At 41.3% G+C, this 24,069-nt stretch overlaps 2 protein-coding genes across 3 annotated transcripts in view; one reads left to right on the top strand and one right to left on the bottom strand.

Moving 5' to 3' along the window:
- Nucleotides 1-12,918: 12,918 nt before the first annotated feature.
- On the top strand, nucleotides 12,919-14,152 carry LOC118477703 (piggyBac transposable element-derived protein 4-like). The gene has a single exon (XM_035969849.1). The coding sequence runs from the start codon at nucleotides 13,313-13,315 to the stop codon at nucleotides 14,150-14,152; it is 840 nt and encodes a 279-aa protein (XP_035825742.1). The 5' UTR covers nucleotides 12,919-13,312.
- Nucleotides 14,153-15,020: 868 nt separating this feature from the next.
- LOC101847037 (serine--tRNA synthetase-like protein Slimp) overlaps nucleotides 15,021-24,069 on the bottom strand; it is a 33,250-nt gene continuing 24,201 nt past the window's right edge. For both annotated transcript variants that reach the window (XM_035969841.1, XM_005098646.3), the window contains exons 12-16: nucleotides 22,596-22,636; nucleotides 21,816-21,919; nucleotides 16,999-17,092; nucleotides 16,495-16,596; nucleotides 15,021-15,163 (exon numbers count right to left, since the gene is read on the bottom strand). In XM_035969841.1, coding sequence (XP_035825734.1) covers nucleotides 15,077-15,163; nucleotides 16,495-16,596; nucleotides 16,999-17,092; nucleotides 21,816-21,919; nucleotides 22,596-22,636 — 428 coding nt within the window. In that variant the 3' untranslated portion in view covers nucleotides 15,021-15,076. The remainder of the gene's footprint in view (nucleotides 15,164-16,494; nucleotides 16,597-16,998; nucleotides 17,093-21,815; nucleotides 21,920-22,595; nucleotides 22,637-24,069) is intronic.

Genomic DNA, 24,069 nt, shown 5'->3' with positions numbered 1-24,069 from the left:
GGAAGGACAATGGGAAATATTTTTAATTTTCATGGGAGCCCCCTCCCTCTGTGGAAAAAAACCCCAACAAACTAATAGTAATAGTAATACTCTTTTTATTGACCATCAATATTTTGTGCTTCACGCATGATAGCAAGTGCACAAGTAACAAAAGCCTGAAACAATAACAACAACAGCAAGTAACAAAGCACTTCACATTCAGACTATACAGGCTGGTAACCTATTTAAATTAGTTCTCTCTCTCTCTCTTTCTCTCTCCCTCCCTCCCTCCCTCCCTCTCTCCCTCTCTCTCTCTCTCTCTCTCTCTCTCTCTCTCTCCTCTCTCTCTCACACATTCTTTCTTCTCTCTTGCTCTTAAAAAAACCCAACAAAGCATAGAACATTCACACTATAAAAATGGGGTGATTTTTACAACAAAAAAGTCTTTCTTCACTCTCTCTCTTACTATCTGAGGGTCTGGTGTCAAATATTGGCAGGCTCTGCTCATTTATTTATTACATATTTACCCTCTTGTGGATTCAGTTTGTCTACTGGTTTCAACACTCAAATGTCTCTGTCGAAGACTACAGGGGAAAAAAATGGCTGTAGTCACAAAAACCAAATTTCGCAGCTATTCATTTCCTTTATCTTAACCGTCTCGTGACGATGAGTGTTGCCCACAGTACCATTTTACAAAGAAAGACTAGTCCTAAGATATATCGCTTTTTACAAAGGCATTTGGAAGAATGGCGGTTGTCACAGAGTACTGTTTGAGAGTTTTGGGGGGTTTTTTAGTATGGCGTTTTACGGCGCTCGCAACTGCATAAGACTGTTTGAGAGTGCCAGCGGGTACATATTGAATACGGAAGTCTACTGTACTGTAACTTTGAGGGAAAAACAACAGAGGTCCAGTAAAAATCATGTGGCAATAATCACATGATTTAGTTTACCGTAGTAAGAGTTTTACTGTGCTCGCAACAGCATACGGTCATAACACATGAAAAGCACAGACCAATGACAAACCTCTTCCTGTGGCTTTGTTATTGGTACATGTAACAAAATGGCGGATGCTAATGAACCGAAGATGGCAGATAAGCAGATGGCCTAGAACTAGAAAAAGACAAATTGCAGGAAGAAAGAAAGATGAAACAAAGATACAGCAGTTGGTAGGAAATTTTGAATTTTGCCCAGGTGGCGACCAAAGTCTACTCTTATCAATTTTGGACTACCAAGGGATCTTGAACTTTAACGGGCGCAACTCGCGCACAGGACCTCCGAGATTTTTCGCCTTTGTCCGAGAAGGCTAGGTGTAGATCTTTTATACCATAAGATCTAAAAATGAAGCGGTGTGGGGAGCTGTACATGAAAAAGAAAAGAAATAGGGACACTGTTGCTCAGCACTTACTTGGATACGGTGGCACTGGATGTCCCGGAGAAAAGTGCTGTGCTGAAATCGGGCGTCACTAAAAAAAATTCTCTCTTCCTCTATGCTTAGTATTCACAAGCGTTTTGTGAATGAGCACTCAGCTAAAGTTTATGTCTGCAGTTTTTACCGGCATTATCCGGAACCCAATCTTCCTGTTTCCCAAAAAAAAATTGTGTCAATGTGCATGCGAGGTTTGTTATAACCCTAAAGTTAAAGTGAAAGTTCATTCTAAACTCATTTCTCACAGAGAAACAAGACCTTGAGTCATTTTTTAAATGCACATTATGTGACGCGAATGGCTTTCACAAGATTGAATTGTGAGGCGTGAATGCAGTGAGTGTGGTGTGAATGAGTTTAAGAATAAAATACTGTCATTACTGACACCTGATGTGCTAACTCGGTCAGCCAGCTTTCATTTATGGGAGCAAGTGCGGGAGGGGAATTCATCGAAGATGATGAAAGTGAAGAAAAAAGTACCCGTTGAGTCTCTTGTTGACTCCCTGTATGTAGAATTACAAGGTCTTGTGCTTCACAAATTCAATGATTTGTGGCAGCACAATCAATTTCATATTCTCAGGGATACTTTGCTCTCATCTTCTGCGTAGATGGTTGTCGACTTCGCTGAAAACTACACTTGTCGCACCCAGGACGAGGCTGCCTACTGGGGATACACTCAGGTGACTGTTCACCCCACAATTGTGTACCAAGTTTGTTCTGCCTGTGGTGAACAAACTGTTCACAATTTAGTCTTTTTGTCAAGTGACTTGAAGCATGATGCACACATTGGAAATTGTTTCTTAAAGAAAACAGCGGATTTTCTTAACTCTTGTGGGCCCATAGAACGAGTTTTATATTTTCAGATAGCTGTGCCGGACAGTACAAGTCTAAACTCCTTTTTTATTTACCTCAGCTGTTCTGAGGAGCAAGAGGAGAAAGTTTTCATTGGTGCCAGGCATGGCAAAAATGCTTGTGATGCCCTTGGGGGTACCGTTAAAAGTTTGTGTTCCTCACTTGTGGCATCAAATCCTGACGTCGTTATTTCAAATGCCCAGGTTATGCTAAACCTATGTAGAGAATGCTTTGAGCAAGAAGTCCACGGTACCTGTGGTGCCATTCACAAGCGAAGAGTTTTCTTTTTTGTGAGGCTTGAGGAAATTGATAGACGCATGACTTCAGACTGCCTGAAGACTATTCCTGGGACCCGATCAGTCTATAAAGTAAAAGCATTTGCTAGAAATGTCATTGCAACAAGGAAACTTGCCTGTTTTTGTCCCGTCCCTTTTGTATGAATGGTGTGGGTGTAGGGTAGAGTGTAAAAGAAAACATGTGGGTGAATTAGAAGTTGTAAAACTTAGAAATTCAAAGTTGTCTGAACCTGCTAGTGAGAAACTGCTCCAGCCTTCCTCCTCCCCGCCCCAGCTATCCTCCACTAGTGAGATTAGTGAGAAACCGCCCCAGCTATCCTCCACTAGTGAGATTAGTGAGAAACCACCCCAGCTATCCTCCACTAGTGAAATTAGTGAGAAACCACCCCAGCTATCCTCCACTAGTGAAATTAGTGAGAAACCACCCCAGCTATCCTCCACTAGTGAAATTAGTGAGAAACCACCCCAGCTATCCTCCACTAGTGAGATTAGTGAGAAACCGCCCCAGCGGCAGAAGCCTTACATATTTTACGTGCAAGAGACTTATTGATGTGTGTCTTTACCTTTTGTCAACAAACTTGGAGGTCAGTCACCAGTGGGTTGCAATTGGATGTTTCCAACAGGATGACATTGAAAAGCACTTCGCGCATTTCCGCACATCAGCAGGTGCCAACTTCTACACCACTGTGGAGGATGTTGCACATACACATGCCATAGATGCTACATCGCACCTTGCTCATGTTGGCAAGTGAGCCAGAAATAGATTTTAAAAAGGCCAGACATGTCTGAGCTCACTGTGACAAGAGCCTCACCGAGAGTGAGATTTTATTACTGGATGACATTCCTGATGCTGTCAGTAGTGTATCAAGTGATGAAAAGATGGCACTGCTCTACTACATAGGAGAGTATATGACTGTCAAACACCCTGAGCTGAGCGGCAGCACAAGTTGGATAGAAGAAGAGATCAGGAGTTACACAGAGAAGCGGGATCACGGTGGACTTACCTTCCCGTCTGAGGGACTTTTTCAGCTTCTGACTTATGTTTATGTTTTTTTCCCATGGTCAACTGAAGCTAAATGTCGCAGAAGGCTCGTCAGTATATTGATGACTTCCCTGGACTATATCACCTGGAAGTTAATCCATGTGTCACCTCCTTGTACAGCATAGTCAACATATTGTTGAAGCAGTTTTGCTGTCAGGAGATTGCAGAGATGCAGCAACAGCAACGAAGAAAAGTGGCAAAACTGTCTTCTTTTTGACAGCAGTGCTGTTTTCCCCCCTGTAACTGTAACTGAAGCCAGCATGCACAAAACCCACGGTAAGAACAACTGTGACAATGTACAGTTTTTGTTGGCTTCGACTAACAATGTATGTTTCCAGTGGAATGTTTGTTGTTTTCTAACTGCCTACTAATATATTATATTACTACCTGTTTCTATATTTGTGGCATGTGCTTGCAAGGATTGTAAAGCCTTGCTTGATCAACTTTTAAAATATTGTTCTTTATGTTTGTTTTGTTTGTTTTTGTAAAGTTTTACGGCGCTCGCAACTGCATAAGGACATATGAGCGCGCAGGACACACCTAATATTTTCAGTTGGTAGGAAATTTTGAATTTTGCCCAGGTGGCGGCCGAAGCCTACTCTTATCGATTTTAGACCACCAAGGGATCTTTAACGTGCGCAACTTGCACACGGGCCCTCCGAGATTTTTCGCCCTTGTCCGAGAAGGCCAGGAGTAGATCTTTCCTACCAGAAGTTCAGGGGTGTGGCAGAAAGACAGCAGTAGGGAGGAGCCAAGAAGTAGCAGTAGAAAGTTCTTTATGTTTGCCCTTTAATAAATAGCCTACTTTTATAAAGATAGCAACATATTACTACAATGAATTCTTTCCTTTGTACTACCTCCTGCCTCGCTATACATTCATCGCTGCTATTAGACATTCTCTTAATAATATGATTTAAGTATTTGCTTTTTATTTATTTCATTTAAAGCTTTAATGTATATTTTCTATGCCCTTTTGAAAGTAGATGTAATAGTTGCGTTTAAAAAAAAATTCTGCAAATGGAGGGTGCAGTGGCGGAGCGGTTATTGCACTCGATTCAGAAGCGGAATGTCCGGGTTCAAGACTCGGTTTGGACACAGATTTTTTTCGCCTCCTCCTGCCAACCTAGCAGTAATGGGTACCTGACATCGAGTTGGGGAAGTATAGGCAGCGTGGAAAGGAACTGGTTTTGAGATCAATGACTTTGCCCATATAAAATTACTTTTTTCTCATTCCATCTTTACCACTTCACAAAGCCCACAAAACTCATCCCAAGTCCCTGTAACCTTTACTTTCTTATTCTTCATTCAATTTCCTACAAATCCCTATACTTTTCAAAACTTCTTTTGCTTTTTATTTAACTAGTGATTATTAAAAAACGTTAGGTGCACTTTTCTTACTTTTTCTCAACATGGCTTTGACCAGTAGTGAACTACACAAATGCTCAGCCTTTTTTTTAAGAATATGGATAGACTGTTTTGTGTTGATCACTGAAGAAAAATGAATTGATGAGTTTCATCAGTTGCAAGTTAGATTGGAATATTCCAGTAGATGTCTCCGTCTTTTGTGAGACATACATGATACATTATTACCTGCATTTTTTTTTACTGTCCTGTACAGCCAAGAAAAATTTTAATTTCCCTCTGGGATAATTAAGTATTATCTTATCTTATATTGAAAGTTTCCCCCTTTTTTTCTCTCTCTTTTTACAAGTTTGGCCACTGATGGCAGTAATGACATCACAGACAAGCTGTATCCTATGGTAGTGACCATCTATGACGAGGCAGAAGGTGGTATCAGGCAGGACTAGGGTGTCGTCTTGTCCTAAACTTGAGACAACTTCAACAGCAGACAACATTACACAGCTTGTGGTGTCTGAGCTGACCGGATTCGGTACGGTATTACTATTAGTATGGACAGGTTCATGGTTTTTGGGTCAGACAATACAGCAGTGATGGTAGGCTGTAAGACTGGTGTGACAGCCCAGCTTCAGAACCAACGTCCGGATTAGTTGACTGTGGGCTGTGCATGCCATCTGATAGACATAGCAACAAAGAAGGCATTTCAAGGTGTTGCCTGTTCAGATTGATGAACTTCTGCAGGATATATATATATATATTACTACTTGGAGCCAAGTGACAAAAGGATTAGGGATTTTAAAAAGTTTCAGATGCTCCACAATGAGAAGTTCCACAAGATCCTCAAGTACTGTCCTACCAGGTGGTTGTCTCTTGGCAAGTGCATTAGGAGGATCATTTCTCTCTGGGCATCCCTGATGGACTTCATTGACAGTGAATTTGCCAAGGAGAAGGGAAAGGCAGTAAAGAAGGCTGCACGTGTGTCTAAGACAAAACCGGATGCAGGAGCTGACATTAACAGCTGGTTTGACAACCCAGCCACCCCATCCAGTGCATCCACTGACAATGTCAGTCAGTTCAGGCCTCGGCTGAAGAGACTGCATGAGACACTGGAATCTAGGAGAAGCTTGGCATACTGCCTTTTTCTAGAATGGATGCTGGACTTTTTTGAAAGGCCAAACCAAGCCCTTCAACATGACAAGCCACTCATTCACGAGACCCTGGACATCAGGAACCTCCTAACTGTCATCGTAAGGCCTGAAGTCTTGGCTTCTATGCAGATGTGACAGCAGTTGATTTCAAGGATGTCAGTCTGCATATATCTGACAAGCAGCTGTTCTTTGGGGGTGCAACCATGGGGGTTGTAAATAAGCTGAGCTCAGCAAATTGGGCAACGTCAAAGGAGAAAGTAAAGATTAGAAGTTTGTTACCACTGCCTTGGAGTACATTCAGAAAAAATTTCCCTTTCAGCACGAGGTTCTGCTCCATGCAAGAGTTTCTGATATCACCCAAAGGCTCAACTGCTCCTTCGATGATGTCAAGTTCTTTGCTACCCAGGTGCCTGGATTCTCCATTAACACATTACACCTTAAGGGGTCCCAGGGTTCCCGCAGCCTCCTTGAAAACTCCTTGAATTTCCCTGGATCGGACATGAAAAAAAATTTTTGTAGGAAAATCGAAACTACAATTCCTTTCAGGCAAGTGTAGGCCTATTGGAAATAGGCTTTCGGGGTGCGAGTTCGCGCAGCGGCCGGGCATTTTCGGATCTCAACAAACACCGTCGGTAACTGGAGATTTCCGCCAGTCATACGCATGCGTACTGCGGTGTTTTCCAATTCATTCCCCGCTGCCTTGCGGGCCTTTGTTTCAAGTCTTAGCTTAGGGCCTTGTCTTTGTCGTTCCTTTCGCTTCAGGCAGTCACGCTGCGCAGATCACCACGCTTTTGACATTTTGTGATACATGATTTCGACAACTACCAGCAACTGTGCCCGCAAACGATTTTCTAAATTCTTCCGTCACTTCGTTTGGATTATTTAATAACCTGCCTGTGGATTACGGCTGTGTGACGGTGTGGTGTTCAGTTCAGTTCTAGATTCTACTTCGGGTTGTTTAGATCTAGATAGATAAGAGTTGTTTATAGACCAAGCCAGATTTAGATCTTGTCTTGTTGTGTTGACGTTGACAGACGCCAGGCCCTTCTTACACTACTAGATTCTAGTAATCCTATTTTAAATTCTACTCTAGATCTAGATCTAAACAATTCCATTCCAGTGAGTTAGCCTACTTGTGCAAATTTAACATTAACAAACAATGCCGTCGTACAAGACTCAATTTTCTAAATCTTGGATGCAGGATCCAAAGTATGCTCATTGGTTAAGACCAGTGCCCAAAAACATGTACAAAGCAAGATGTGTGCTTTGCATTAAAGAGTTTGAGGTTGTGAGCATAGGTGAGTCTTCATTAAAGTCACACATGAAATCAGAAAAGCACAGATCTTTAGCCGGCTCATCCAGCCAGTCCCTCAGCATCGCATCATTCTGTGCTGGCGCTAGGCCTAAATCGTCGTCATCGTCTGGCTCTGCAGCTTCCTCCACTGGGCCTGAATCATCCACGGCGGAGATTGCTGTTTGTCAACCAGGACCAGAGCCCACAGTCAGTTCGATAATGGCCACCTACACCACCACCACCACAAGATTTCCTTAAAACCAGTGAACTGGTTCTCAAAGCTGAGGTTTTATGGGCACTGAAAACGATTTGCAGCCACTTTTCATTTAACAGCTGCAACGTGATAAGTCAGATCTTTGCAACCATGTTTCCTGACAGCGAGGTGGCTAAAAATTTCAGTTGCGAGACGGACAACGTAGCCTACATTACAACTTTCGGACTGGGACCTCACTTCCAGAGTCTCCCCACCCAGCGGATCAACAAATGTGAGGGGTTCGTCCTCATGTTTGACAAATCATTAAACAAAGAACTGGGATCAAAGCAGCTCGACCTCCACCTACGCTTCTGGGACTGCGACAAGGTAATTTAAAAACAAACACAAAATAGAAATTCAGTTGTACTCCTTGCACTTGATAAGAAATCTAAGGTATTATTTTACTCATGGACCTGTCTCAAGCTTATGTATTCTAAAGCACTTTTCTTGTTCATCTTTTTCTGCTTTACACAATTTTTGACTACTTTATATCCACAGCAAATTATTAGTTTATGAGATTATGGATATTTTATATTATACGAACTATATTACAATAAGACCAATGTCGTAGTAATATTTGACTTGTTTTTATTCTAATTTAACATTAACAAACAATGCCGTCGTACAAGACTCAATTTTCTAAATCTTGGATGCAGGATCCAAAGTATGCTCATTGGTTAAGACCAGTGCCCAAAAACATGTACAAAGCAAGATGTGTGCTTTGCATTAAAGAGTTTGAGGTTGTGAGCATAGGTGAGTCTTCATTAAAGTCACACATGAAATCAGAAAAGCACAGATCTTTAGCCGGCTCATCCAGCCAGTCTCTCAGCATCGCATCATTCTGTGCTGGCGCTACGCCTAAATCGTCGTCATCGTCTGGCTCTGCAGCTTCCTCCACTGCGCCTGAATCATCCACGGTGGAGATTGCTGTTTGTCAACCAGGACCAGAGCCTAGTCAGTTCGACAACGGCCACCACCACGACAGATTTTCTTAAAACCAGTGAACTGGTTCTCAAAGCTGAGGTTTTAAGGGTACTGAAAACGATTTGCAGCCACTTTTCGTTTAACAGCTGCGACGAGATAAGTCAGATCTTTGCAACCATGTTTCCTGAGTGACAGCGAGGTGGCTAAAAATTTCAGTAGCGGGGCGGACAAGGTAGCCTGCATTACAACTTTCGGACTGGGACCTCACTCCCAGAGTTTTCTCACCCAGCGGATCAACAAATGTGAGGGATTTGTCCTCATGTTTGACGAATCATTAAACAAAGAACTGGGATCAAAGCAGCTCGACCTCCACCTACGCTTCTGGGACTGCGACAAGGTTGGCCATGCAACGACAGCAGTCTTGTTGGAAAAAGTGAAGGCTGCCCTGGATGGAAAGGTCAACCTATCCAAACTGGTTCAGCTGTCCATGGATGGCCCAGCAGTGAACCACAAGTTTCACCGGTTGCTCACAGAAGAGCTGGCATCAACCGTAAGAGAAGAATTGAAACTGGAGGACATATCCAGCTGTGGTCTGCACACTGTCCACAATGCCTTTAAAGCTGGGCATACTGCATCTAGTTGGGACCTGGGCTCTTTTTTTTCCGCATTGACATGGATCTTTAAGGACACCCCTTGCAGACGAGAAGACTTTGAGGAGCTGACAGGCTGTTCCACCTTTCCCCTGGACTTCTGCAGCCCTCGATGGGTGGAAAACATCCGTGTGGCAGAACAGGCCCTCGCTGTTTGGCCTCATGTGCAGAGGTACCTTCAGTGCTTGTTGAAATCCAAGACGCCCCTGAAAACCAAGTCATTCGAAACTCTGGTTGCTCTCGAAACCATGGGCGATCCCCTCCTGAAAGCTAAAGTTGAAAACTTCATCTCAGTGGCCAAGATTCTTCAACACTTTCTGCTGAGGTATCAAACCGATGCTCCCCTGTTTCCTTTCCTGGCAAATGACCTTTTCTTGTGCGCCACATCACTGCTGCAAAGGTGAGTTTAAGTCCACTGTTCTGGCCACTCGTCATTTAGAAATTGACCATACATCACAAAGCATGAGTACCATCATAAATGAAGTCCTGGAGGAATTTGGTTTGACCAAAAAATTAGTTTCTGTCACAACAGACAATGAACAATCCATGGTTTCTTTAGTAAAGGACTACTTGAAAGTTTACCATGTCCACTGTTTTGCTCATTCACTCAACCTTATAGTCAAAGAGGCAATTGGACAGACCAAGGACTTGGAACCCCTGATTGGGAAAGTAACAAAAGTGGTGAATTTCTTTCATGTTTCAGCCAAAGTAACCACGAAACTGATGCAAACGCAGACAACAATGGGAAGGGACAAGCCTTTGAAGTTAAAAAAAGAGGTAGAAACCAGGTGGATTTCAATCATGATCACGCTAAAGAGATATTGTGCTCTGCACGAATGTGTCACAGCAACACTGATCCTGAATCCTCTGTTGACAGGCTGGACACATATTTTTAAGGCTTGTTTGCCAATTCAAGTGACTGTGCTCTGAGGAAGTTCATAAAACAACTTCTTATAATTAGCCATGGCCAGGGCACTGGTGGAAAGGGGCTTCTCTGTCAACAGAGAGACCATGGTAGTTAACATGGTGGAGAGAACTGCCATCTCAAAGAGGGAGGTCTACGATCATGTGGCAGCTGTAGGTGGAGTTGAGAATGTTCTCTTAAATGCTCCTCTACTTGCAGCTGTCAGCGGCTCCAGGGCCTCTTATAGGCAATATCTTGAGGACAGAAAACTGGAGCAGGAAACGCAGCAGAAGAAAAAGTTAGAGAAAGAAGTACAGATCTGGTCAGCAAAGCTGACTCCCTAGCTGAGAAAGCTGAACAGCTTGGAGCCATAAAGCTTCTTGTGGAGTCTAATGCTCTTTGGCAGGGAGCCAAAGCCAAGAGAAAGGAAATAGAGACAGTTTCAGTTGCAGTGGAAGCTGCAGCTAAAGAAATAGCTGGCACTTAATTTGGAGCCAGGCGGACTTGTAAGTAGTCTATATATTCCTACAGTTTCAGTGTAAATTTTTTCTTCAAGTGTGTGTACATATTACATGGGTTTTCAATTTGGGATTTCTTCAACTTCCAACATGGCCTGTTTTTATGGATTGAGCAGAGACCACGCACGGTATAAAGTTTTAAAGGTAGGACAAAGTTTAAATTCATTTAAACTGGTTTTTAATTAAAACATTTGTGTGTCAATGCCCTTATTGAATTTTAGTGTCCTGTATTATTGCTCTTGGTGTGCCGTTGAAAACAGCATGAATTTCTTGACCTAATCTCCTTGAATTTTAAAAATTTCTCCTAGAATTTGGTTGGGAGTTCATGGCAGGAACCTTGTCAAGTACTGTCCTACCAGGTGGTTGTCTCTTGGCAAGTGCATCAGGAGGATCATTTCTCTCTGAGCCATCCTCTCCATTCCTCACAGCAATGAAGCATCAGAAAGAGAGTTCTCCATGGTGAGGAAAAACAGGACCACCAGCAGACCCAGTTTGTCAACAAAATCTCTGCAGACCATCCTTGTTGACAAGTTGGCCACCACCAACAGACACTTGTCTGACGACTTGCTGAGGAGCTGCAAGATTGCCACATACAAGTCCTTGCAGCACTGGCACAACACCACACTGTTTTTTGGGGGGGGTTTTCTTATTCATTTTTTTCTTTACTTTAATCTTTTTCCTATTTTCTTCCCATCTTATTAAAAAAAAAGTGTTAATGTAAACCCAGTGGATCACTTTGAATTCAGAAGACAAATTGTGAGACAACTTATTTGACAACACCAGGCAACTCCGGCCCGTCAAGCAGTGGGACAAAATTGACAGAGGTCTTTTAACCCTTATAGCTCTGTTCGCGACTATTTGCATCAGCGCTCGCTTACGCTCAAGGCCTGATCGCGACTATTCGCAGCGCAAGGGGGTGCGCTAGAAACAGTAGCGTCGCTTCCGTTTCTTAACATTCCTCGTCCGAGGTGAATACTGAGCTGAAAGCTGATTGGCTGATGGTTATTCTGGTCTTCGAATTTTAGAAATCGACCGAGAACTGAGTTTTTTTAGCGGTCCTGAACAGCGCTGTTTATATACCGTTGACCGCACGTTTTCAATCCTCTGACCAACGCGTTTTCTCCACTGACCAGTGCGTTTTCGTCAAGGCTCCACCTTTCAAGCATGGCAGAAGCAGAGGAAGATTTTCGTTTCTTAGTTGATTTAATGCGTGAGGAAGACTCAGATGATGAAGATTTTGATGGATTTACGGCCGACGATGTTCCGATGGAAACGCCGAACCGTGGGTTACTAAATCTAATTGACTTTACTCCGTCTCATGATGCTGACCACCCCGACGATGTTGAGTCGGGTTGGAAAATGTTTACCAACAACATATCAAAACCCCCAGTCAGTGGATTCACAGGAGCCTCACAACTTCTGGCTCCCATTAACGTTGACATGAAACCAATCGACTTCTTCAAGATTTTCATTGACGATGGACAGATTGGATCGTTTGTCGCACAAACAAACGAGTATGCTTTTCAAAAGCAAAGCGCAAGTGATGTGGGAGAAAACAAGTACTTGGAGAAGTGGAAGATGGTGACTTTGGAGGAGATGAAAGTGTTCCTTTCAGGTATAGTATGGAATTTTTTTCTCATTGCCCACAAATACTAGATATCTAGATTTAGATCTAGAATTTAGTTTTAGACTTGGACTAGAATTCTTTAGATCTAAATCTAGATTAGATCCAGATCTAGCATGTCGGGAGGGAACAAGATCTGTCTGCAAACTTTGTGATGTCTCTATAAATTGAATTTTCATTAGGCTAGACTAGATCTAGAGCAAAACCATCGTTGCTATGGTTAGCTTGAACAATAGAAATGGTGGGGAGAGACAGTAAAATCTTTACAGACCTTGCAGTGATATTAGATCTATATATATATATAGGCCTAATCTAGACTTTTATTTTGCTGGACTTCCATAACGAGTGACCATCCCAATAAACACAATAAAGAGACCTGCCCCTGAAGACGTCTGACCCTATCTTTCACCCTAACCCATTTATTTCATAGTGGTCGCTCGTTACGGAATATATAGCAGAAACAACACTTTTTTGTGGCTTTGTTCATATCTTCGTACCTCTTTATTTTTGTCCTCAGTGCTTCTCAACATGGGACTGCTGCCAAAGTCCAATTTGAAGAGCTACTGGGTAAACGGAGGAACAACAAAAACCCCTTGGTTCTCCAAGACAATGAGTCGCGATCGGTTTTTCCACATTCTGTGGAATTTTCACATTAGTAATAGTGAGGAGGAACTGGAACAAGATCCAACTGAAATAGACAGATTATTCAAGGTGAGGCCTCTTGTCAACGCCTGTCTGGCACGTTTCCCCAGTGCATATGCACCGCACGAGACCCTGCTGTGGACGAAGCACTCTGTCTTTTCAAGGGCAGACTTTCGTTTAAAGTCTACAATCTGGCTAAGCCACACAAGTTTGGCATCAAACTAGATACTCTCTGCGAGTCATCAAGTGGCTACTGTCTTTATTTTGACATTTTCAGCGCTCAGACTTCGCCTCTTCAGGGTAAAGCTTCAACTGCTGGTCTGCCAGCAACTTCAGGTCAGACTGAGAAAATAGTCGTCAGCCTTCTACAGGCAGCCAACGCTTTAAGCAAGGGCCATGTGTACATGGATAATTATTACACTTCCCCAGCTCTATTTCACTTCTTGTGTAATAAAAACACTTTTGCCTGTGGTACTGTCCGCAGCAACAGGAAGGGTTTGCCTGCAGCTTTTGCAGACCCGAGGAATGCAAAGCTCAAAGACGGGGAAACTGTTGTCCACCTGCAGGATAAGTTGGTAGCCATAAAATTCCAGCACAAGAGGACCGTAAACATGCTATCGACAATCCATGAACCGACGGGCTTCGCAAAGTACAAACCAAGACGGCCACTCGTCATGAAGCCAACCTGCATTCACGACTACTGCAGTAAAATGGGTGGGGTTGACTTGATGGACCAAGTGACCCGGTATGATGAAATTTCGAGAAAATCATTCAAGTGGTGCAGGAAACTTGCATTTTATCTTATCGACCTGTGGATGGTCAATGCATATCAACTGCACAGGAAGTTTTCCCCCCACAGGATGTGCCACTCGGATTTCAGAGAGGCAGTGATTACTTCTCTTGTGGCCGAAGCAGCGTCGGTCAGTCAGCCAGCATCCCAGAGAGGAGCAAGCCGTGCCCCCTCTGAAGCCAGACTCACTGAACGACACTTCAGTAGCTATATTCCATCGAAGCCTGGTGCCAAGAGAAAGCATGGTGCTAAAGACTGTGTAGTCTACAACCTACCTTCCAGCTCCAGGGAAAAATTCAAGAGGATACAAACCAGTCACTGGTGCGAAGATTGTGAGGTACCTTTGTTCTACCCGGACTGTTTCAAATTGTTCCATACTGTTGTGGATTATAAGCAGGAGGCCAGGCGGAAAGAATATATGGGACTTTCAAGAAGCAGTGACTTACCATTGTGATACCAGTCGAAAGTGAAAACCTTGCCATCAGTTTTGTAAGTAATTTTTTTTTCCACCTACTTACTAACCTGAATTCAAGACATTACATATCAACAAACCCCAGATAGCATGGACAAGAGTACTCACCTTTTATTTTCATGCTCTCATTCTACACACACAAAACTTGCCCTTTTCAATAATTACCCACATACTTTTGTATAACACAACATGCAGCAATGTCAATGTCCCCTTTTTTTTTCCAGCGCATATTACATAATGTTATGCAATATGACAAATGACAAAATTTTATTTCTCTTCATTTGAGATTGTGCTCCTTTCAATTTTGAATAAGAAATGTTCTTCATGAGTCTATCTATCTTCAATACTTATTTAGTAATAAACATTTTTCTAACCCACCCTGAAATCTTGGAACTGGTCAATTTCATGGCAGTCTTGAGGGGAAATAATTAAAATATCATGACAGAGCCTTAAGGGTTAATTAATGTTTTTCTGACCTACCCTAGTTTTACGAAAATCTTATAAAAAAATTCCATCACAAGGAGAACTTCCTGATTACATTCTATCTGCCATATGAAGAGTTAAAAGAAAATGAAGACTTGAGTATGTCTCTGATTTGAGAATTGTTGACTTTCAAACTTTGAAATCCACTTTTGTCAAAATGGGAAAACTGTGACTACTGTCGTCTTTTCCCTGTTGTCTTCGTCTGTCTGCCTGTCTGTCTGTCTTTCTCACTTTCACTCCCTTATCTTTCATCTTTCTCCCTATTTGTCTTTATGTGTGCATGTGTGACACCCCCCCCCCCCCCCCCCCCCACCACCACTACACACACACTTTCTTTCGCTCGTTCTCCCTTCCAGAATTCAGTACACAAGTAGGCCCTACGGCAACAATATTCCAGCTAAGGTCTCAGAGGGAACGAAGGAACTACAGACCAATTCCCATCTGGTCCAGGTCGGTGTGCTCCAGCCACACAGCCAGTAGCGAGGTGATGTTTACTGCGCTCCCGGAGATCTGACGGAGAGAAGGCCACGGGGAAAGAAAGAATGAAAAAAAGAATATTTTCATTCCTGCTGTTGATTCACATGATATCTGACTTTACAGAATGTGCCCAGAATTGAATTATTCTAATAACGATATTCATAATTCAACTTGAATATAACATTGCAACCACTAGTTAATGAAGGACATTCTATTCAGATTGAAAGCCGTAACAAAATAGAAGAAATAATCTTGCAGGTGTCCACCACTGACTGTTCAAAAAACTAAAAAAAATACCTCCCACTTTCCCCTTTGCATTAAAAAAAAAAATGACACTGTCTAAAAGGACCGCCTGTCTAAGATGACCCCCTCTTTTCTTCAACAATGGGTGGTTCGACTGTAGTGTAGACAATTTAACACCACCTGTGTTCAGCCACACATTCTGTTTCTGAGGCTGCCTGTCTGGTTTGTTGCTGTTGGCACCTACAACTGAGTATAACATGTGATGTCTGGGGCTTATTTTTCAAAATTGGGTTTTTTCATTCCCTTAATTAATCTACACGGTCCACATAACATGGGTGGTAAAGCTCTAGTATTTAGTTTTAGTTTTAGTAAGAGTTTTACGGCACTCGCAACACAATAAAGTCATATAAGTGCCGAAGAATAGAGGTGTTACAAGAGAGTAACAAACACTAAAAAGAAGGAGGGGAGATAAAGATGATAGACGTCTGACAGGAAAGAAGAACCAAACCACACCAGAGCACCCGCCAACCACCCACAAGCTCTAGCATAGATTGAACATTTAAAATCAAATGAGTTTATTAAATTTGCAAACAAGTACATAAAACTTCTGTTTTGAGACAATAGATGTGTAAGTGTGAACGTTGCACTTAAATAGCAAAAAAAACTGGGCTTAAACCTTACTTTTTACTTTTACATGAAAACAAGTTGTCTGAATAGCCAATTCGAGTTGGAATGGGGGAAAGTACAAGATGTAGATAGACATTTGGGTCACAATAGCAAAAACAAACAATAAAATAAATCATGGCTCATGTGACAGTAATATATATAATACCGGATATTAATCCTGACAATTTTTACAAACACATCATTGCAAATTGCCACCAAGCAGCAACATATTTTCAAGCCTGAGTTATTATTGTGTCTTACTTAAGAAAAGATCCCAGTGGCCATGCTTCTGAACTCTGAGTCACTTTCATTGCTCAATATTATTTATAATCTTGAGCTCAGTAACTGCTCAGCTATTGTAAGGCAATCTCTTGTCTAAGTCTATTGACATTCAAAAGCACAAAACTAATACAGGCTTCCTTGTAAGGCTACACAAATTGTATGCAACAACTCACCATGTGCAGATGCTTAGCTCGACGGATGTCACCATGGTTACGGTTGTGGCAGGTCATTAGACGACGACTGACAAAGTCCCCTAGGTCACTCACATATCCTATCTGGTAAAAGAAAACATTGTAAATATTTAGAAACTTCTATAACTAAGTTAAGTAAATCATCACCATTACCACCACCACTTTAATGATCATTACGACTACCATTACCCTTACCACCATCATTATCACCACAAAGTGTTGAGTTTGAAAATTAAAAAAGGAAAAAAAATATCTCACTCACTTGTATGTCCAATCGAAATAAGACTTACGTCTTAGAGAAACACTGACTTTCACAAGCTATATAAATTAGTGATATGAGAACATCCACAAAAGAATTTACCTTCATAACAGATGATCATAAATTGGCTATGTAAATATGACATAACTTTTGACCCTATTAATTTGCAATTTTGATATGAGCAGCTTTAGTAAGCAAGGTGAATGATGATAAGGAAATTGTCTTACAGGGATGAAGCTATCGAGGCTTGGGGCAAACACTTGAAGCTCTACTCTCCGTCTCTCCTCTTGTCTCAGATCTGTGACAGGAACAAGGGACAATCTGAAAAACAGGATAGATTGAAATATAGTCGGCATAGATAACACAAGCACGGAAAAATCTAAATCACAGAAAGCTCTTACAATTTGCCATTCACCAACTGATATATCTTTGATGTTTCGTCATATTGATTTACTCGAAATATACATGGATGTGTCAAACACATTTTTTCAATCCCTGACATGTTTGAGTTATCCGTGACCAACTGTACGCGATCCCATGGACTTGCTGGTCTAGGACATAGTTCCAAAACTGCAGAGTTGCAAAATGTCTGAGGAGGGTTATCATGTCTCATTGTGTTCTTCATGGGTGATTTTTTTCTTATTCTATAGACTTAGACTAGAACAATAACATTATAAACACCATTCATCAAGGTGCCAACCAGCAATGTACAGGGTGATCCCCCCCCCCCCCAACAAAAAAACTACCACTTTAAAAAAAAAATATCCTATAATCTTGTAATTTGGAAAAGATATAATTCATTCAAAAGGAATTTGTTTGACAAAAAATTCCCAAAGAAGCAGCTTATTTTTTAAAACGAAATTGGTTTTTATAAATAGGCACTTTACTATCGCGTGCCGCGCAGCCTGTAAAACGAGAGCCGACGGGCCGTTCAGTTTTGAAGCCGGCGCGCACTCGATCCGATCGGGGTGTGTCAGAAAACGCGAGCGTTTTGTTTCGTTTTCTTCATTTACTCCAACTTCCGATACATATTTATAACCGGAAAGAACTCTTCTTTCTAATGGCATTTTCCAGTTTCGATTCGGGTCGATAGATCCCGAAATATTTGCAAGTGAAAAATTTGGTAAGTTTGATCGATAATTGTATAAAATCTAGCGCTCATATGTAAATGAAACCTATGCATACAAGTGTAATAGCCTTTTATCTACCAAATTTGCTTGGAACCATCTATTTTAAAACGCACCCTTTCCCAAACATCGCGTCTGTTCGGTTTCTGCCCGGGCCAGCCGAGGTGAGGTGGATCTATTTTTAGACCCAGTTCCCACCCGTCATTGTTGGAGTACACGATAACTTAATAAGGATGCTCAATTTGAGAGAACAGAGCGTAAATAATTTATAAATTATTTTCAATGTACAGGTTTTGGTTTGGCACAAGAAGGAGAAAATATGTAATATCAAGCTACAACCAACTGGACCATTCACCCTCCACAATGGCCGCTCCTGCCAAGCGCCGACTTCTACCCCCCCCCTGTGGTTTTCTGTACAGTCACATTAACAGTCTATTTCTTTTTGTTGTTTATTATCATTGTTTTTGTTGTTACTCCCAATTGATGCAGAGTTAGATCTAGATCCAGTATATTATATTAATAATAAAGATAGATCTAATTTTTTATAATTTCAACTCTCCTCACCCTTTCTTTTGCTTTATATTTTATTGTAAGGAAAAGACTATCTTGGACCTTAATAATTCATTAAATAATATCAGTCAATATATATAATATTTATAGTACAAAATTTGATACCAAATCCAATTTGCATTGGCTACATTGAGATTTAATATATAATTAGGCCTAAGTTAATGTTTTAAAATTTATTTCAGCAACTCTGCATCTTTGTTCATGTTGCAATGGGAATTATAATGACATATATAATAAATATAAAGTGAAATTAATAATTAATGTAATTTACTCAATTGACAACCCCTCCCCCCTTCCCCCTCAGTGAGGAGTATACTGGCGGGCCAGAGGCCTAGTTCTTATTATCTCATCTCCACTCTTGGCCTAATTTTGGGTTTTTTATTTTTTATTTTTCAGAATATGAAGAGATGGAAACAGCAAAAGATGCTCGGGACTTGATAAGATGAATCGCAAAAGGCAGCTCAACTTGTTTAAGCCACAGCAATCAATTTACTCGTACATACTGGAGAAGCAGCAACTTTGGAGGAGGGCTCCGATACTACCACAGGGTTCCTTATGAACAGACTAGGACCCTGGAGTGGCTCTTTTCAAAAAGAGACTGCAGGGCGAAATTCACTAAATTTCTTTTACTAGTTTTACTTACTGTGTGGCAGGGTCGGTGTGAAAGAACTTGTTGGTACCTCCAGAGTAAGTCTCTCTACGCAGAGATAAGGGAGAGGAGGAGAGAAGTGTCCTCACAGAGTGGGGATGAACAAAAGGAACTCATGAACTGTCAATTGGCCAAGCACTAAGTCTGGCAGTGCGCCTTCATTGGAAATATATGTGACCAGCCTTTCGACTTCCTGAATAGGATAGCAGCGTTCTTTCAAAACCCCATGTCTTTTGTTCGCTCACTTATGATCTATACTGTTGAGCACAAAGAATGGTACCGTACGTTCGAATGCCAACTCAGTGGACTATACTCTTTGTACAGCAGCCTTGTTAGACGTTTTAAGCTTGGGAAATGTTTTATTTCTGTAGCTTCTCCCCTAATAATCACAAATTTACATGTTATTTCTTTTAATAGATTCAGTGTATTATCATGGTAGCCATACAGGTAAAAAGTTTGGCTAACTAGATCATCAGTCTTTTGTAGTGCTATTATATGTCATGTTTTTAAATTTTTATCAAAGCCATCTTCATTAAGAGTGTTATTTCAAAACTGTTGAAGTTTAGAAGTCCTTTTATTATTGCAATTGATAGTACTCATCAAGACGAGCATTTTGGTGTATGATTTATGTAAATCAGATAATTAGCAGCTGAATTACAAACGTTTTTGGAGACGCTAAAAAGACGGTCACGCGTTTCCTATGTTAAAAATGGACCAATTTTGCCTAAAAAATGACGATGAATATTGGCCATAACTTTTGAACTAATAAAGCTATCTAAAAAATGTAAAAAAGCATAATAATCAGTGTCCCAGGCTCTATCCATTGGTTTGTTTTGTCCTTTCATTTTATTTTTAAAATCTAAGCTTTCCATCTCTGTTACCTTTCTTTTTTAATAAATTCTGGAATTCCGAGAACCAATGGTCTATGTGTCCTCCTTTGGACTCGACACATTTTAACGAGTCGTTCGCAATGTTCAGTGGTGGCCAAACATAAGGATCCACTCAACCATATAAAGCTGTTTGTAGAGAAAATAGGGGTGTGTGTGAGGTTGCCCAAATAGACAGCATTTGTGGGGGTGATATAACCTGAAAGGTGAATATATGGGCTTTGCCAAGGAACCAAATCTCACTGAGGAAATGTCCGAGCTTTTCAAGATGCTCGAGGAATCAGGAACACTTTGCTATCCTCAGATAGCTTCGTGGACGGGTACCATAATGGTACAGTTGTAGATGAAGATCTGCCTTGAGAATGCGGACCGTTGAGATGTAGGAAAGATATTGCTGCAGACATCGTCTACAGACAGACGTCTCATGGGGCTCATCTACTGAATTCTACACCCCGGTGACGTTTAAAGGGATGCGAATGATGTGTGTTTGACCTAAAGAGGTCGTTATGTCTGGGAATTTCTAGTTCTGATTCTTTACAGGTCCTAACTGATGTAGGGATGGTCCCGCTGCAGCGGGTGCCGCTACAGTCGTGTTCTACTGTACTAACTCACATGTCGTATTCACAAGGTGCACACACCACCAGTATAAGTATATTCTTGGTGAGTAGAAAAGGTCCCAAATCAGAGAAACCTAACAGCCAATGGGTCAAGATTCTTGACTCAAACATTCAATAGACCTGCATGTGAGCCTCAGCCAGATTGTCTGAAAATTTTGTGGGTGTCATAAGGAAGGACTTCCGAGTAACGAGCGACCACCCCAACAAACACAACAAAGAAGAGACCTAACCCTACCCCTAGGCCTACCCCAACAAAGAACCTGCAACGAGCCTCATGTGAAAAGGCCAGCAAAAATCCAAAATGAAAAACATTTTTAAAATTAAAAAACCACACTCCAAAACAAACAAGGCTTACAATGAGCATAATGGCCTACATCTACATATTGCTAGATCTATAATAATAGGGTTTGATGCAATAACACAATAGATTCTAGAATTGGAATATGAATCCTCCATATAGATCTAGTAAACTAAATAAATCTAGATCTAGATCTTGTAGAACAAGTGAATAGGATCTAGGAATAGGCCTTGAACTAGAAATCCGCATCCGATTCCGAACAGAGGGGCTCAGCTGAGTCTAGACTAGGTCTAGATCTAGATATCTAGATCTAGATTCTAAATAAATAAATAATTCATGCACCTGATGAAATGTTTTTTTTATCAACATTAATATTACAGCACAACCTATGATAGGGTTTGACAAAATAGAAATGGAATATGAATCCTCCATTGAGGTCTATAATGATCTATATAAATCTAGATCTAGATTCTATTATCTAAGTGAGTTGGACTGGAATGAATCCAAACGATCTGAACAATTGAATTTGTCAACAAAACGAAATTCAAAATGGCTGCTCGAGCACGAAACTGAAAGTAGATAATTTAGGTCGTCGTCCTTTTTGGTATTCGCATTTCTACTCAGGTTCCGACAATTATGTCGGAAACGCAGACGTCGGCAGTCGGCACGAAAACGAAAATGCCGAAAAGCCGACGGGAGAAAAGGGGGACGCTGGCAGTCGGCCAGGCCTCGCACTTCGCACATTGACTGATACAGGTGGGCCTAGCGATAGCATCGGCCGCCTCGCGGGTCGCGTCGCGTCGCGATTGTCGGATTTCAGACGATTGTCGGCAAACATGCAGGTCTAATTCAAAATTTGGATTCACATTTAACTTCATGTGGTGTGAGATCTTTACCTCATGGAGAAACCCAGAGATTGCAAGAGCTTCCAGACAACATCAATGGTCTGTTCAAACTGCAAGTCAACGTCAGACTCTGTCACACCGGAAAAAAGGCCGACCTGTAAAAAGATTTGAGCCAACAAGGAAAATGAGAATGCCTTGTGTTTTGAAGAAGGCATACATCAAGTTTTATCATTTCGAGAGATGAAGAAATTGACGGGGGGGGGGAATGTTTAAGGTCCTGTCCTCTTTTATTTCACTGCAACAGCCTGATCCCACTGTCTGGGTTTTCGACTACCTTCACAACAAAAAAATCACCAAAAAAGTAATCATGACTCTAACTGACAACCCTACATCCACCATAACTGATTGCAAATAAAACAAGCTACCAACTGGTTTCATTATTATTTTTTTCAACAAAATCCACTGCGTGTAAGTACAAATAAGTGATGTCAGCCATCCTCTGTGTGGTGATAAACCCCCCCCCCCCTCAGTCGGAATGCTAAATTTACAGTTCTCGCTGCTGCTGACACTACACTGTTGTTGTCACTGAAGAGAAGCAGAGTACAGTTAGTTAGCTTAACCCTCTCACTGCCAGATTCTAATGCCTTATCCTATTAAAGAGTACACACACACACACACACAGTCTCGACCAAGACAGTGAAAGTGTTAATAAATGAATGCCCCATTCCATAATGAACACTTTATAGTTTTATAGAAACATTGAGAACAAAAAGAAAGAACAGATCACCCTAGAGCACACATCGATCACACCCACACTGCATCTATTTTTACCTGTGTTGTCTGCATGGCTCCAAACAGGCCAGGTAGGTCACCTGGTGAAAAAAAAAATTGTTGTCTAATAACTACACTCCTGCATGCACATAGCAAAGATAAATATAATAAACAGATTTTCAGGTCCCAAATTCTTTCATATACCAATATATTTATATTCTCTAAATTTAAAATACATAATGCGAAATTCAAACATACCGTAAAGATTTATACTTACCACCAATTTCATTATGTGTAAAATAGACTGTAAGTAGTATTTGGTACACTGATAATGGTGCTAAAATACTTCCCTTCCTCAGCTCAGGTGAGCACATACGTGACACAAAGACTCTCAAGAGAAGGGACTCGCATCTACAGTGAAACTGTGACACTCTTCACCATTACACACTGAAGACCTGGATTTAATTCCCATGTAAGGAAGTCTAATATCCATCTATATAAGTCGGATATATATATATATATATATATATATATATATATATATGGCTTGGTGCTAACAGTTAGAGTCAAAGTAGCTCACATTTTTAGTTATCTTAATTGTGTCAGGGTTTTTTTGTGTTTTTTTATAGTAGAGGGTTTTACGACGCTCGCAACTGCATAAGGTCATATGAGCCCCAAGGTGTGGGTGTCAACAGAGAAGTTTTTACAGGGAATCAGACTAAGACTGCTCACCTCTCCAGCTTCAACAGTACAAGGTCTGCTTTGACAATCAAGGCACCCCGGAAATAGCAGGTCACAAGAGAGTGACAAACATACAAAAGATGTAGAGGTAAATGACAATAGTAAGGATCAGGAAAGAAAAAGCAGCAGTTCCCTGCTGTAGATCAGGCACAGTTATAAGCGTGACATGAATCAGCCCATTTACAATTCTACTGTGCTTGAACGAGAAATGTCTTCCCTTTGGGAATGGCCTAAAGACACTACAGTCAGTGGCACTGCCCCTGTGGGGGGGGGGGGGGGGGGGATAATTGTGTCAGTAGGGCCATAATACAACAGTAAAATTCTCTCTAATAGCCACCTTGATAAGACAACTATACTAACGACTACTTCCCTTTTCCTCACTTGCCTATTTTTTACATTATAATTATAATGACACTGTAGGACAGCCACCTGTCTAAGATGCTCCTCGACAATGACTGGCCATCTCAGACAATTTCAACTGTATTTATAATCTAGAAAAGGAGCCAAAAGACATATATATCTCTTCCACTAAATCTGGCGAGTCTGATGAAACAAAACTCTAAAGAGGAAATCCAGCTCAAAACAATCACTGGGATCAAACCTCCCATTACAACTGTCCAACATCTGCTCTTCCATAGCTCCAATCTTCATGAACTTTGAAAAATAAACTTTTAACTAAAGTATTTTCCTTGCTAAGCTTTTAGGTTGACCCCCTTTAAACACTGAAAAGTTTCAAAAGAGATGGGACATCCGATTTAACACCCATCTCCAACAGCACAGGGCCTTGTAGTGG

The sequence above is a fragment of the Aplysia californica genome, unplaced genomic scaffold (genome assembly GCF_000002075.1).
Source record: "Aplysia californica isolate F4 #8 unplaced genomic scaffold, AplCal3.0 scaffold00188, whole genome shotgun sequence".
Classification (NCBI taxonomy): Eukaryota; Metazoa; Mollusca; class Gastropoda; order Aplysiida; family Aplysiidae; genus Aplysia; species Aplysia californica.
Note: the sequence above shows the minus strand (reverse complement) of the source record. Positions and strands in the feature narration are given on the sequence as shown.